Source organism: Cimex lectularius, unplaced genomic scaffold (assembly GCF_000648675.2).
Source record: "Cimex lectularius strain Harlan isolate CLEC.00 unplaced genomic scaffold, Clec_2.1 scaffold16, whole genome shotgun sequence".
Taxonomy (NCBI): Eukaryota; Metazoa; Arthropoda; class Insecta; order Hemiptera; family Cimicidae; genus Cimex; species Cimex lectularius.
Window position 1 is genome coordinate 2,133,114 of NW_019392679.1, and position 15,964 is coordinate 2,149,077.

The 15,964-nt window shown below is 39.5% G+C and overlaps 1 protein-coding gene across 6 annotated transcripts in view; it reads left to right on the forward strand.

Moving 5' to 3' along the window:
* LOC106661460 (inactive ubiquitin carboxyl-terminal hydrolase MINDY-4B) overlaps positions 1-14,242 on the forward strand; it is a 52,607-nt gene extending 38,365 nt beyond the window's left edge. For 5 of the 6 annotated variants that reach the window (XM_014384868.2, XM_014384870.2, XM_014384872.2 and 2 more), the window contains 9 exons: positions 1,370-1,452; positions 1,511-1,728; positions 4,922-5,090; positions 5,155-5,220; positions 5,568-5,638; positions 10,120-10,267; positions 10,330-10,538; positions 13,927-14,070; positions 14,136-14,242. In XM_014384868.2, coding sequence (XP_014240354.1) covers positions 1,370-1,452; positions 1,511-1,728; positions 4,922-5,090; positions 5,155-5,220; positions 5,568-5,638; positions 10,120-10,267; positions 10,330-10,538; positions 13,927-14,070; positions 14,136-14,184 — 1,157 coding nt within the window. In that variant the 3' untranslated portion in view covers positions 14,185-14,242. Of the gene's footprint in view, positions 1-1,236; positions 1,262-1,369; positions 1,453-1,510; positions 1,729-4,921; positions 5,091-5,154; positions 5,221-5,567; positions 5,639-10,119; positions 10,268-10,329; positions 10,539-13,926; positions 14,071-14,135 lie in introns of all 6 variants that reach the window. The other variant, XM_014384871.2, reaches the window with a different exon arrangement.
* The last annotated feature ends 1,722 nt before the right edge of the window (positions 14,243-15,964 follow it).

The window sequence follows — 15,964 nt, forward strand, 5'->3', positions numbered from 1 at the left end:
GAGTTTTCCCTCCATTTTGCCATTTTTCAACTGCTTTTTTATTTTTATCTCAACTAAAAACCTTAATTAATTGTGATATATTGTGTGGTCAGTCCCCATTTCTAATAATGGGTGTCTGATTTTATTGATTATGGTTGTATGCCCGAATTGTTTGGTTCCTTTCCAATTTAATTGTTTTTGGAGCCTAAATGAGCTTTTCCTAGCCTCTCCTTGTATGAATATTTCAAGTGGAGGTAGGTTTAGCAAGGTTCCTAATGAGTTTGTAGGGGTTGTTCTCATCGCCCCTGTGATACATAGGTTTGCTAATCTTTGTAAGCTGCCTAATGTTTGGGTGGCTACTTTTTGTTGAGCTTTGCTCCACACTAAAATAGGAAGATTAATTACATTATTTTATATTTTGAACGTTCTGACTGAGCCAAGGGACCTTTTATACTACTTTTGCAGTGCATAAACAGAATGCAAATATGAACAAGTGCGCTTTCGTTTTTTATTAATATTGAGGAAAAGTTAATAATCCATTGGAAGTTGCCGACTTTTTTTTAGAGGTTTTTAAAACAGGACGAACTATTCTATTAATCACCCTCACTCTACGGTACAGAAGGTGTAACTAAAGAAAATCTTAGCATTTCACAACAGGGTTGATGCATGATAAGTCGAGGGACGAAAATGTGCATGGATTTTCTCAATATCCTAAGTCATAAGAAGAAGAAGAGACAAACACATTTTAAGTGAAGGAAGAGGACTGGAATATCTATAAATAGATCCATGTAGCATTTTAAAAAGGTTTTAAGTGTAAAAATTTTTTGTGTCAAGTCCGCAATTAGGAAATTGAAGAAGAATTCAGAACAAATTGTACAAACTAATTATTATTTCATGTTACATTCATAACTCATAAGTTCTAAGAAAGAATATAAGATTAAGAGCTTCACGACGTTGACGACAACACAACAATAAGAAAACAAATGAAAAATATAACACAGAAGACACAGAAATTGTGAATAAATACCATAACTAAACAAAAAAATCTTGACGTCTTGAAAAATTGACAACAGGGTGACACAGAACACCGAGTGAACATGAACTCACCGCTAAACAGAACTCAAAAAGAAAAAGTACAAAAAATACAAAAGAAACAAAACACGAAGATTCGAATCATCAAAGGCCCAATAATGAAGTGAAAGATATTCACGAAAATGAACGAAGCATTTATACTTTATTTTTCTGTGACCTTTACAGATGACGCAGCAAAAATGGCAGATGGGTATGTTGTGTTTGTAATGAAAATATATTTTTCTTAATTATTAAGTATAGAGCGGTATTAGGTGATATTTCCAATGTTCAATAAGAATTAACTTTTTCCGTTTTGCAGATCGGGTTCTCTATGCCAGGCAGCAAAGATCGTCGAAAGCAGCTGTCGTCGGAGGTGACCCGATTTCCGAAGAAATGGCCCTGGTACGGTTAAAATAAATAAAGTCTTGAATGGATGAAATCAATGTAGTGTATTTTTAAGCTATTGCGTTCCGTGGTTTTCGGCACAGCCGTTGCCCCTCCGAGAGGAGAATGGCTGAGGACTGGCATTCTGGTGATAGAAGACGAAAAAGAGATTCCTTACCTGCTCAAAGGTCCGAAGAACACGACAAGAGGCCTTCTCACTGTATTGCAGGCGGAAATTATTAAGTATATCCTCTTCGATAATCCGAACATCAAGAAAGGCGAACCAGCTGAGAGGTACGGAATGTTCTTTTTTGTAAATTTGTATGAAATCTGTGACTGCATCTAGAGATGGCAAAAATTAATTTAAAAAAAAGATTCCTCTCCGTGGCCATTTCATTTGTCGCCGAGAATCAAATTGATTACACGACATTTGAAAAATGGCAAAAAGGAGGGAAAATTAAAAAGGTGGGGTTGAGATGGGAAGTTGGTGTCCGAGTGGATCGAGGTCACGATAGCTCAAGTGGTAGAGCAGCAGCGTATCAAGCCGAAGATCGTGGGTTCGAATCCCGCTCGTGCCATTGACTTTTTTATCTCGACTAAAAACCTTAATTAATTGTATGATATTAATTGGTCAAGCGGACCACGAAACTAGTGAATTTAATTTTAAAAAACCGTAATACGCCATGAAGATTGGAAAAGGAAATCAGCCAAGACTTAAACTAGTACATTGAGAGGGGGGAAAGTGGCAACCCTAGTTTTTAGTAAATACTTACGATCGTTATAATTTTTTTTTTTGCTGTTTAATGGACATTTTAAAAGAAAACTATGAGATATAGATAAATAAAAAATTAAACTGAGTAAAACAATTTTACCAAAAATGGAAACAACCAAGAAACTATTCAATTCCGTACGGAGCATTTGCTCCTCTTGCGTTGATCACCCCATGCATTCCACTTGGCATCGATTTTATGAGATTTTGAATATAGGACTGTGTTCATACTACAACAGCGCCATTTTTAATTCCTGCAAATTCTCTGGTATCACTGGGCATCTTTTTACTATCTTTGTTAGCTCGTCCCATGGTGTTCGATGGAGGTTAAGTCGGGACTACATCCTGGCCATTTCAAACATTGAATTGAAGTCCAAGTATTCACCAACGATCCTTGTGTGTTGGGCCTTGCCATGATAAAAATAAAACCGTTGGCAAATTAGTGGCGTGTAAGGAACAACTTCTTCTGATTACAGCCACCTGTTATGGAACCGTCGATGAAGGTCAACTTGGTTCGATATTCCGAAATGCCTGCCAAAACCATAACACCACCACCTCCATCGCTTCACTGGAGAGAAAATATTGCGAAGATGTATCGCTCTCCTGTTCTTCTCCAAACCCTCTCTCGGCCAGTGACGTCAAACAAAACTGAATCATCCGAAAACAAGATTTTAGTCCAATCTTGCTCAGACCAATTGATGTGAGTTCTGATAGCTAATAACCGAGCTGTTCTGTGCCCTGTCAGAAGTTTTGGATCAGTGGCAGGCCTTCTCGCACGTGATCCAGTTTCTGAAAGCATTACAGTGTGTAAACTGACATTTCTAACTTGCTGAAGTCGTTGCTTGATCTCAACAGTGGTAGAATGTCAATTACGATGCACGATGGCGACCTGATTTGTGCCTTCTTGAGAAACCTCCTGTATCTTGGAACCCCCCCCCCAGGGAGTTGTAGCCTATTCAATCTGGAACTACAGCGACGACGGTGGTATAATATGGTTGAGGCTCGAGACCCTGAAAAGGTCGACTTCGTGTCCTCATCCACGTCCCTTTCTCAATCCAGGTTCCTTCGTTCTATCCTGTGACCCCTCCCAACCATTGGTTACAAGGGGGGTGCCCGGACGCAAAATAATGGTGTAGCCCAGAGGGCGTGGCAACCTCTTTAAAGCACAAGCTGTAATCGTGTCGGCCTCGGGTCGGCATGGAGGCGGGTGCCTTATCAGAGACACACGAGGGTTGGGGTACCAGATCCTGTCTGCATAGACGGGGGAGGGTGCATAACCATCTGAACTACGGGGTAACAGAAATGTTCCAAAATTCAGCCCCTGTTACAATGGGAATGGATTCGTAGTGGCACATGGTGACGCCCCTAGTGGGAACTTAGAGAAGAGGCTGTCTCCTACCTGTGACCTTGGCACGAAACTTGCGTATGACCACCGTTATACACCCGGCCTCACGGGGGACGGCGGATCGGACGGCAGCGTATAAGCGTTGAGGAATGCGTGAGTAGCGGATGGGAACGGGTAGTGAATCGGTTGCTCCTACTCGAGTATGCTTTGCACGTAGGTGTAGGCTGAGCTCGATTGGAGGCTTTTACCGTAGACGGTACTCCTCTAGGGGGTGCTTAGCAATTCCACTTTAAACTAAACCGCGGCCGGAGCGGATCCGATAGTTTCTACGCTGGGGAAGCCCCAATACTTTGGAAGGTAGAGTGGCCTTCTCTACCAAGGGAGTGCGCGGAAGACCAGGCTGATGTATTTCGGCTTAAGTAGCATAAAATATCTGATGCTCAATGCAGGCCCGGCCACTTGGAATGGACAAGCGGGGAGCGAGGTTGTCTTGGCCCTTTGTGGCCGAGCTGCCTCTACACCAATGCTGCGGCAGTAACACAATCCTGTCGTATGCGGAGGTGCGTCAGCTCTCATCTTGAGAAACAAAACGTCCTATAAGGCCGAATAAGCTAGGGCAGACGTTAAAGATCCTCATTGTCCTTTTTAGGACGTCCGAGTATACGGGAAAGACTGTATCTTGGAAGACCCTTCGGAAATTTGTTCTGGAAATGTTAAGAACCCTGACCACATAGCTTGAATTCTTCCATCTTGCAAAACTGCTATGATTCTAGCCTTTGCCTGCCTGTCCCGAAGTTTGATCCACAAGGCAGGGATAATTTCGACAATTACTCCAATTTTAATGAAGTATGAAATTTCACAGAAGGATTTGCATCTGATTGGTATAATTGAGGTACCATCTTTGGCTGGTCACTATCACCCTTACATTTTAACCTCAGCTATCAGCCCTAATACTACTCAGGGGGCGGACAGTTCTCTACCCACCCCTTAATTATCTCCCAAACTCGAGTGCCCAGTTTGGTTGTACCAGCCTTGAACCAAATAGAGTTAGCATTGACTGGTTGTCCTTTTCCCCATGATTATCTTTACTGGTACCATAATATGACAATGCCAAATACAAATATCTAGAAGTTTTGACGTCCATGCGCGGGCTAGATCATACCTTTGAATTTTCTGGTTAGATTTCACTTTTTGGCGTCATAGAGTTTGGTTCTTAGTGCCTCCGGGCAATTGGTCTAGTCTTTCCATGAAGATGTGTAGGTAGGTTTAGTAGTAACTCCTGTATCTAGTCGTCTTTCTTGTAATAAAGCTGTACGTTGACAGTTTTGTAGTTTTTAGTCAATTAAAAAGTTTTATAGAATGAAAATTTACAGAAATTTGGCAAGGGTGACTCCCACCCAGTTAAACGAGGCATGTATCAACGCCATTTGCAAAATACTTTGGAGAGTCGGAGAAAAGAAAAAGGCCATCCTTTGCCTCCCGCAGGACAAAGTTTACCTCCACCAATCCTTGGACTACTTTCAAGACGGAATAACTGAAAGGGTGAGTTATGCTTAAACCTAAAACAAAAAAATAAAACTTTAAACACTTATGCTTATTTTCCCAGATCCATATGTTTGAAATTGAAGATTTTGACGATCTTCAGATAATGGTAAAAAGATATTCGTATTTGGTAAGCATGAAAAGTATTTTTATTTTGTTTTATCGGGTTGTCCGGAAAATAATGCAGGATTTTAAGTTTTCATTAAAAAAAATCTATATAAAATATTCTGTTTACGTTTACAGGATTACTCATTTGTATGAATGTCAANTCAGACGGAATTAATAAGTTACCAACACGTTGGGAGAAATGTATTGAGAGTATGGGAAATTATTTTGATTAAAGAACATTGCTTTAAAGTAACTAGTTTATTTTTTTTTGTTTAATACCAAAATCCTGCATTATTTTCCGGACAACCCAATAGAAAGTCGGTTTGAAAATTGCACAACGAAATCATACGCTGTTGAATTTTCTTTCAGTTTTTAGACGATCCAGGTCCAGGTGCCATGCTCCTTCTGTACAGCTGTGTTACCACAAGAGGACCCGATCAGTAAGGAATTTTAATTTGTGTCCGTTATCATATGAAAAAATTAATCAATCATGAAATTATCAGTTATATATAATTAATGGATTTTTTGTTGAATTTTACACTTGATCGTTTCGAACGATGTTGAAGGTGCATGTTTGTATATGACATTCTTAACTATCCATTATATTTAGTGTTCTATTGACCAAATTGCTTCTTTCAATAATTAATGTTTTTATGTAAGGTATTGTTTGAAATGAAATTGAAAAATGGCAAAAAGGAGGGGAAACTCATAAGGTGGGGTTGAGATAGGGAGTTGGTGTCCGAGTGGATGGAAGTCATGATAGCTCAAGTGGTAGAGCAGCGGCGTATTTAGTCGAAGGTCATGGGTTCGAATCCCGCTCGTGACACTAGCCTTTTCATTTCAACCAAAACCTTACACACAAAGATGAATTAATCGAAAGAAGTCAATAGACCACTAAATATAATGGATTTAATAAGTAAAAGAAGTATCACTTCACTAACAGCTCCCCGTGACTACTTCATAAGTCGCCGAGAATCGAATCCTGATTACACGTCATTTGAAAAATGGCAAAAAGGAGGGGAAATTCGAAAGGTTGTAGGTTGAGATGGGGAGTTGGTGTTCGAGTGGATCGAAGTCACGATAGCTCAAGTGGTAGAGCAGCGGCGTATTTAGCCGAAGGTCGTGGGTTCGAATCCCTCTCGTGACACTAGATTTTTCATTTCAACCAAAACCTTACATAAAAAGATTAGTTATTAACTATACCATATTTTTATAAATAATATATAAATTTTAATATTTATCATATATTTCCTACATTTTTCTTTTTCTCACTACAGTAACTCTGCTGCAGTGGAAGACTTTTTTTGTACCTGTTCCCATAGTGATTACAGGTTTAATCATACAATTTACAATTGCGCAATACAAATACATACATTTGTGGTGTTTGTTTTCAAGAATAACTATGTTAGAATTAAAACGATTAACAATTAACAATTTACAAATAACAACACTTCAGTCAAAGTCCAAAACATTTATATAATTTATGAAACTGAAAATTTTGAAAATAACATTTTTCCTCCTTTTAACGTTATACTCCTTATAGTTTTTGCTCTTAATCGATCATGTAGATCACAGTAATATATAATCTGTTTTCATGTTTGCCGATCTTTTCCACATGGACAATCTGGACTGTCAATATCATGAAAATGTGACAGGAATGCTATATTCCTCCGTGGTCCGTCGACGCCTTCTTTGTCTTAACGGTACGCGTTATGCAGACTTTCATCCTTCTCTTGTACGGTGGGGATGTAGGTTCTCGTGATATGACCTTCTTTTGCTCCTGTCCTTATTTCATTCCATTCTCTGATACTCATATCCCTCTCAACTTTTTTAACACAAAAGAGTGGTATTTTCGAGAATCTCTTCGTAACATGCCGCGCAGCTTTTGCCTTTAATTTCCATGGTGTCACCCCTCGCATTTCCATGCCTTCACCCACGTCAGCGCTATGTCGCATTTTCCTTAGCTTCCGCATGCAGTTCCTAATGTTAACCGCTACCGGATTGTGTTTACGATGTTCTTTAATTATGGATAGGGAAACAGTGCTATCTGTTCTTATTGTTAATGAATTCGCCATTTCAAGCTTTAAAAGCCGTTGTAATGCCTCGTGGATCGCCTTTTCCGTCTCTTCATTGGAACACCATCCAATCTTTTTTGTCCGATTTTTAATCTCTGTTTCTCCTGTATAAATTATAACGGCGTAGCCTACCTATTTTTCAATGCGACTTCCATCGGTAAAGGGCTCAAAATCAGGATTTTCTATTTACTCTTTCAGCTTCCTCACCGGGCTGCACGTTGGCGGTAGCTCAGTGAAGAACGGGAGGCGTGTTGAACCAAATGTCTGCTCAAGTGGACAGTATCGATTTAAAATTAAACTAAAATAAAATAATTATAAAATTTAAAAAAAAAAAAACTCACCTCCGGTGACGATAGCCCAGCTATCTCAACTGAGGTAAAGGGGTGCAAGGAGGAAAATAGGCGGAAAAGACAGGAAAAGTCGGGACGGGGACCTTCACCACGCAAATGTCTCAGAAACTTCACCAACCGGAGCGATGACGACGATAAATTCATAAAATTAAGACAATAAACAAAATAAAATAAACTTCAAACTGAATCACGATTTGTATAAAATTACAAATTGCCAAAGACGACGACACAACGAATTCAAGACTCGATCTGGATCTGGACTCGACCACTTGGAGGGAGAAGTCATGGTCGGTGAGGGGGGTGCAAATTTATTTACAATGTTATGTTGAGCGCCACGATATTTAACACTTCTCTTGGAAAGCGTCAGTGGCTAAATTAGGTCTAAATAACACATGGTCAGCCTTCCTGCTCAAAGAAACTATCCCTGTTAAAATCAAGTATAATATTTTTAAGGCGATAAGTCGTGCAGTTCTGTGCTATGGCTGTCAAATGTGGGGATACCAGAGGTTTGAAGCAATAGAAAAATTGCAACGTTTTTTTGTAAGAAAGTTGTTCACATTGCCAACTGGTACACCAAACTATATATTATATTTAGAAACAACTTGGATTTAATTTTGATGTATACACTTAAGCTTCACTACTCCTATATTGTGAAAGTTCTGATGTCTCCCGATACCAGATACACAAAAATAACATCGTTGGTCATAAAGACTAATATTTCATGGTTCGCTCACTGGAACTGTTTGAAAAGTACAACTTGCCCTTCCTCATATCCTTAGACAACCTCTGTGACTGGCATAATCATTTTTCAATTCTTATTAATCAAATTAATAAACAACATCACGAAGAATGCCGGTCTCGTGTCCAAGCATCTACGCATCTCACACTTTACAAGGAGGTACAAATTTCTCCTGCATTGTTCGACCTAAATGAAGATAATTTTGACGGTCTTTGTCTCAATGAGTTGCTATGGCTATTTAAGCTAAGAAGTGAGGTTTTGCACTTAAACTCGGCTGTTTGGATCAGAGGGGAATTGGGAATCTGTTCTTTGTGTAATTCGCGCTCTATTGAAACTGTGTCCCACTTCTTGGCGGAGTGCTCAACCTGGGTGAGATTCGGTTGTTGCATCTCGGATGTTTCACTCTCCCCAGGGTTGACCTGTTACGGTTTTTGAGTGGCTCAAATTCGCGGCCCTTAATTCGATACGCTAGGCATGCATGGAATTACAGATATGAATTAATTAATGAGTTTAATTTTTGATTTCTTTTGTATAACCTGTTTTTTTGTTCTCTTTCGCATTTTGGCAGTTGTTTCTCCTTTTTTTTTCTTTTTATTGAGTAGGCTATAACTTTTATTTTATTTTATTGTGTATTTTTTCGTTTTTGATTGTTTAATCAACGACCTCTGGCAACGGATTTAAGATCCATGGCCTTAAATGCTATAAAATCTAAATTGTCTTTTTTCCTTTTTTTATGTTTAATAAAGCATTATTATTATATTATTATTATTATAAATAATTTGTATGGCTCCTTTCTCTAATCCCAATAGAGTTTGGCCAACTTTGCAATAGTATCATGTATCAGATGAGAAACTTTTTAAGATTTTTGCTATATTCCAAGTATTCCAAGTCCCTTTTTTGTCAAACCATACTCTAATTAAGCGTAATTAATCACGGTCATCTGTTTTCCCATTAAAAATGTGTAAGATGGCAGATTTTCTGGTTGAATTCCAATCGATTCTCAACTCTTCCAATCATTTTTCAATTAAGTACTTACTTCTATTTGCTTAAGTTAAGTTCATGCTCTGTTTGCGCCGGAATAACCAGGACTAGATCGTCCGCAAAAGCAAACAATAACCTGGTCCACTGTTTGAAACCTTGGGACACCACTTTTTTCCCATTGTTATCATTAATCAGGTTTGGGATGTTGTTGGGTATGTGTCCTTCAATTTTAACTTGACACTAATTGTCGCACCAAATTTGCGTCCTATGTCGTTGTAGAAAGGCATGTCTAGGGATGACCCAGCAATTTACGAGGTTGTTCAGTTATCGACCAACTGGGTATGTAGTCCTAGGATCCTATAAGACCACATACCCAATAACATCCCAAACCAGATTATAATCAAATTAATTAAGGTTTTTAGTTGAGATAAAAAAGTCAATGGCACGAGCGGGATTCGAACCCACGATCTTCGGCTAGATACACCGCTGCTCTACTACTTGAGCTATCGTGACCTCGATCCACTCGGACACTAACTTCCCATCTCAACTTTCCCCCTTTTGAATTTTCCCTCCTTGGTCAAGCGGACCACGAAATTAGTGAATTTAAAGAATTATAATCAAAGTTGGTCGATAACTGAACAACCTCATAAATTGTTATCATTGTTGAGTTTAGACGCAATGAAGCTATCCGTTCATTAAAATAATCTTTTGACAGTTTAAATAAATTATCTGGGAATTTGTATTAAAACCTACATTAATTTATTTTATAACTATAGGGTACTCAAGGATATGGATAATCTTAAGAGCCAGTTGATAGGCCCTGAAGAAGAAGGGTCTATTTGCCTCGTCACGCTTATTCTAACCGGCAGGGCGACTCCGTACCTCCACAACGGGGTAGTCTACGTCGGAGACGAGGACCATTACGTACTGTTGGCTATTTACTCGATTAAACCAACTCTGGTATAAAAATTCAATTGATTTCTCAGGCTACGGCCCAATGGGGGATTCTAAGCAGAAGCGAGATCGGCCTCTTGGTTCAGATGGATACCATAGACGCAGACAACGAATCTAATATTCCGGGTTCCAGGCTGAAGACACCTTCGTTGCCCGTTTGGGTCGTTTCGACATGCGGCCACTTCGGCGTCATGTTCAACACCAACCGAGAACTTCTTCACAATTACCATGCCGAGAGAAGGTGACAATCTTTCAAGTTTTATTTATTATAACACTTTTTCTGTTGCGGGTGTATGACTGCTAAAAAGCATTGGCAAAAGAGAGTAAGATTATATGGTGATTACGGGACACTAGGAAGCCGGAGCTTTGTACTCCCAAATGCAGACTTTTAACTTGTACTTTCCTAGTTCTTTAGATCCTTAAGAAAGTACTAGGGCATTGATGATGATGATGATGAATATGGATACTAGATAGTCGGGGTTTGTATTCCCGAAGCACTGCAGCCTGCTATCTTACTGTGTTTTCCTAGTTCTTCAGTTCAATTTAATTGATTCGATCCTTTTCTTAAGAAGTATTAAGACATTGACTGTTATTGATGCAATTCTTTTCCCTAGGTCTTTTGATAATACGGGAATAAATTTCTTCTTCCTCATTGTGTAACCTGAAAGTAGGGTCATCCGATTCGACCGCGAGAGGACAACTGTGACTGAGTGGTTTGCCTTGGCTCGTTATAAAAAGCTAGCAGGCATAACACATAAACATTTTTCAGGAATTAAATTAGCTTACTGGTTTCCTTGGGTTTTTCGTTACTGTCGAGGATGTATCCCCTGATTTTATTCAGGTTGAAATCTCCCGAGGCATTCGCAATATAGAGACAGGCGAGAGGGTGGACATGAGCAAGGAGCAATACCGCAGGCACGAGGCACGTAAAGCAATTCAAGGGCCATCCGCAATGCTTACAAAGGAATTACAGGAAGGTAGTAATCGCAATAGAACTAGGATCTTTGTTCGACTCCTGACTGAGTACTGTTCCCATAAAGGCCGAATAGGAGTACGGACAGAAGAAACACTGTGCAGGAAAAGGAGAAGAGAAGACCGCAGAACACGTTTCTGTGAGGATGTAGGTGTAGACTCTTGCAGCTAGCAGAGGAATGCCGCAAACAAGATCCTACACAAAAGAGTCGCTGGCAAGGTGCAGAATGTATTGTGGCCACCTCTTTTATCCATACCCGTATTCCCATCACATTGACACTCCTGGCCTATATAGTTTAAGTCCGGAAAGGCTATTAAGGTGGCCATTCACGATCACTCCAAATGGAACCGCGCCAAGCCGTACAGCTCCATTTGGAGTGCCTGAAATTTGAGGGGCATTCACGACCGTTCCACAGCCAGTCGCTCCGAACCTCAACCAGTGAATTACCTTCTCAAAATGGATGACGATCTCTTGAGCTACTCTTCTGTTTATTTACATATTAAAAGCAAAAAATCGAAGAGGAAATGGTGTAAGAAGTGGCTCCTGAACAGAAGCCGTAATACCCATATCAATTTGATGAAAGATCTTTCCCTTGAACCCGCTGATTGGAGGAACTATTTAAGGATGGATAAAACGTCTTATTTATTCATTATATTTAGTGGTCTATTGACCAAATTACTTCTTTCAATTAATTAATCTGTTTTGTAAGGTTTTGGTTGAAATGAAAAAGCTAGTGCCACGAGGAGGATTTGAATCCATGACCTTCGGATAAATACGCCGCTGCTCTACCACTTGAGCTATCGTGACTTCGATCCTCTCGGACACCAAAAAAATGACAAAAAGAGAGAAAATTAGAAAGGTTGTAGGTTGAGATGGGGAGTTGGTGCCCGAGTGGATCGAACTATCGAAGTCAGGATAGCTCAAGTGGTTAGCGCAGCGGCGTATTTAGCCGAATGTCGTGGATTCGAATCCCCTCGTGACACTATTTTTTCATTTCAGCCAAAACCTTGCAAAAAAAAAGATTAACGTCTTATTTATATTTACTCCACCTTGTTACCCCCTTGATTAGAAAACAAAAGACAGTCATGAGAGAAATCATCACTACATGAAAGGTTACGATTTCTCGCTACAGGGATGAACTACATAGAACTTAAGTTCTCTACTACGATTTTTGATCATTGTTAGGGGTTATCAATACCGCATCTCTCATTGCATTTGTATCCTTTGTTTTGAAAATGTCGACCAACTGGTTGAGGATCGAATTTCTTTTATTTCTATCGTGGTAATATAATCATTGTCCACCACTTTCATAAACATGGTAAACTTTCATACAATTCAATCACCTCAACAATAAAATCCCAATTGAATGTCATTGCCAATAAAGAATAAACGTTTTTGACTTTTTGAGAATGTACGACAGAGATGTTTGCTGGATCATGGATGCTGCTCCACATCATGGAATGAACTAATGTACGAGTCTTCTCTCATCCTCAGTACAACCGACGCTCAGTTGAGAAGTCGATGTGCCACAGCTTTTGTTGTCCGAGAGACCGGGCCAAGTAATATTCTCTGTTGAAAAAATAGACAAATGGAAGGATGTTTAATTCAGAAAGAAAAATATGAGATTTTTTGATGGAATACTTTGACACTCACTCTGATCCAGGGTTCTAGTTAGTACATATTGAAAGCTGGAGGTATGAGAAAAGAGGGTCAATATTTGCAGAAAAGATGAAATGTCGAGTGTTTAGATCCATTGGGAGATCAGTTGTGTAGAATGAGAAAAGAAATGGAACAAGTTTGCCTCCCTGGGGGACACCAGCTAAAGCTAAAGCTGTATAAATAAAATAAGAAGACCTTGGATGGCATTTTCGTTCCTAAGTTATAATAGGAAGATGAGGTAGTTTGTGAACGCATGCTCTTGTGCTTCCATATAGAGCGTTCAAATTCCAGCTGATCAAAGACCTAGGCGGTGTAAAGCATGAAGATGCGTATGAACGGCGGAGTGGTAACCGCGGAATCCACGTGATGTACATTCCAGGCTTCCATATAGCCTTCAATGGAATTTATGGAATACCTTGACCCTGATCCCGGGTTTTAGTTAGTACATATGGCATTGAAAGTCGGAGGTAGCAGAAAAAAAGAGATCAATATTTGTAAAAAAGATAAAATGTCTGTTCAGATGCATTGTCGATCAGATGTGTAGAATGTGAACAGAAATGGTGCAAGTATGCCTCCCTGGGGGAGGCCAACTAAAGCGGTATAAATAAAAGAAAAATCCAAGGAAGAAAACCCTGGATGGATGACGTTTTCGTTCCTAAGGTATATTTGGTAGGATCCGGGATGTGGCCCAATTTGGATTAGGCCATATCCCCGATCCTACCAAATATATTGTTGAATAATAGCTGATCTATCGACTTTACATCATTCCTAAAGTATAATAGGAATATGGAGGTAGTTTGTGATCTTTAAATCCCTGCTGATCAAAGACCTAGGCAGTATAAAGTTTGAAGATGTGTATGATGGTCGAACGGTACCGCAAAATCCACGTGAAGTACATGCAGAGAAAACGCTTTTTATGCATAAGCCCATTTAATAACATAGTTAAACGTTATAAATGTATTTAAATTTTGATTTTACATTAAATTCAAATTTTCAGATTCGACCTGAGGTATATCACTTGTGGTGGAAGCCAAAGTCAACTGACAGTCGATACCCGGCAGACGTCCGGCTCTTCGATGATACACAGCGAAGAAACGAACGTCACCCCGATAGCGAACATTGAGAAACTCATTCAAACAAAGTAAGTTTATTTTTTATTGTTTTAATTCATTAAATCATTCTTGTAATATTTATAACCGTTTACAGGTGGCCTGATGCTCACATCACATGGCACGGGTCGACATCGATGATATAAATTACATAATCAATTATTAACTAATAAGCATAATTAATAAACAACTAAGTTGATCATTGTTTGTTGTTTTATTTATAAAAAAATGGATATTTAGATTCAATGTACTACGAGACAAAGGTATTCAGATAGCAATACGTCATGTTCACTTAAACGTTACTGGTACAACAGAAGTCCTGATTTTGACGGATTCTATGAGCTCCCTGGAAGCGATTAGTTCGGACAAATCAAAAATTGGGACAATAATATTAAGTTCATTATATTCACTAATTTCGTGGCCCGCTTGACCAATTAAATCATTACAATCAATTAAGGTTTTTAGTTGAGATGAAAAATGACAAAAGGAGGGAAAACTCATAAGGTGGGGTTGAGATGGGGAGTTGATGTCCGAGCGGATCGAGGACACGATAGCTCAGGTGGTAGAGCAGCGGCGTATCTAGCCGAAGGTCGTGGGTTCGAATCCCTCTCGTGCCATTAACTTTTTTTCATCTCAACTAAAAATCTTAATTAATTGTAATAATATTAAGTATATCAGGTAAAAAGTGTTTTATTTTGGATCCCAGCTCATAGTGGATTATTGAACGGCCGGATTCCCCAAGCAACCCGGGATAGAATGTTGTCCAACATAAAAATGTCTTTTCATGATTTCTGTCCTATAAACAAAAGTAGAATTACAAAATTTGGTAGTGTCAATACAGTTAAAAAACGAGAAAGCGGATGTCTCTTCAAGAAGAATGGGTGCTATACAGCTTATAGGATCCGAACCCTTCTGTGGCATAGGAATGCACACTCTCCATGGGCACCTCAGATACAACTATAAAAAGAAAGTGAAGGAACAATAAAACTCACTCATTGGACACAAACAATCTAAACACCTAACAAAATTTCTGCAAAGAAGCAGGGAAGACACCAACATACCTACTAACAAACTGTGATGCTACACTTGCCCGCAGGAGGAAATGTTTTGAGACATACGACATAACCGAAGAAGAGATTGAACCACTGAAACCGGGCTTACTAATCAAGTTCCTTGATGAACTAGGACTTACCGGTTTAAGCACAGAACGGGGGATACAATAGCTCTTAAGGGACTCAGTATAATACTCACCCCGTCTAATATATCTACATCTATCTATTTATAGTTAAAAATGAAAAAGGGTGATTAGTACGTAGGTGTTCTCACGGATTTCAACTACGTGGAGCATTTAATTTTTTAGAATTTTTATCCTCCATTTCTTCACCCAAGCATCAAGGACGGTACGATGAGATTGTAAGGACCGGACGGCAAGGACGGATCGCAAATGTGAACAGGGAAGTTTTGTGGTAAGTAGGGATGTATATTAAGTAGAGGATTGGTCCACACTATCTTGGGGGGCAGCTACCTGTACGGGATGGATGGTGAATGGGAAGATCCGTATGTTACCTAGAAGGAACGGTCGCCAAGATACGAGTAGATGCCAGACCAGATCGAATGCTTGCGAAACGTCTGAGTAATATTTTTTTGCTCAAAGGAGGATGACGTCTAAAACGTAGGTGGCAGTGTTGAACTGCAGAGTGCTGATGTCGGACTAACGACAAAAATCATGTAAAATAGTTGCCTATTTTGACCTAGAATGTAGATGTAAGCGGACGACGGCGCGGCGGCCGAATAACCTCTCAACACTCGCTTGCTTTTGTCGAAGGGACAAAAGAGGAGTCGGCGTAAGCGCGTCGCTACTTATTCTTGCGTAGGGGAAGGTAAGGTTCTAGAATTCAATAAACCAGTGAGTATATTCCTTAACAT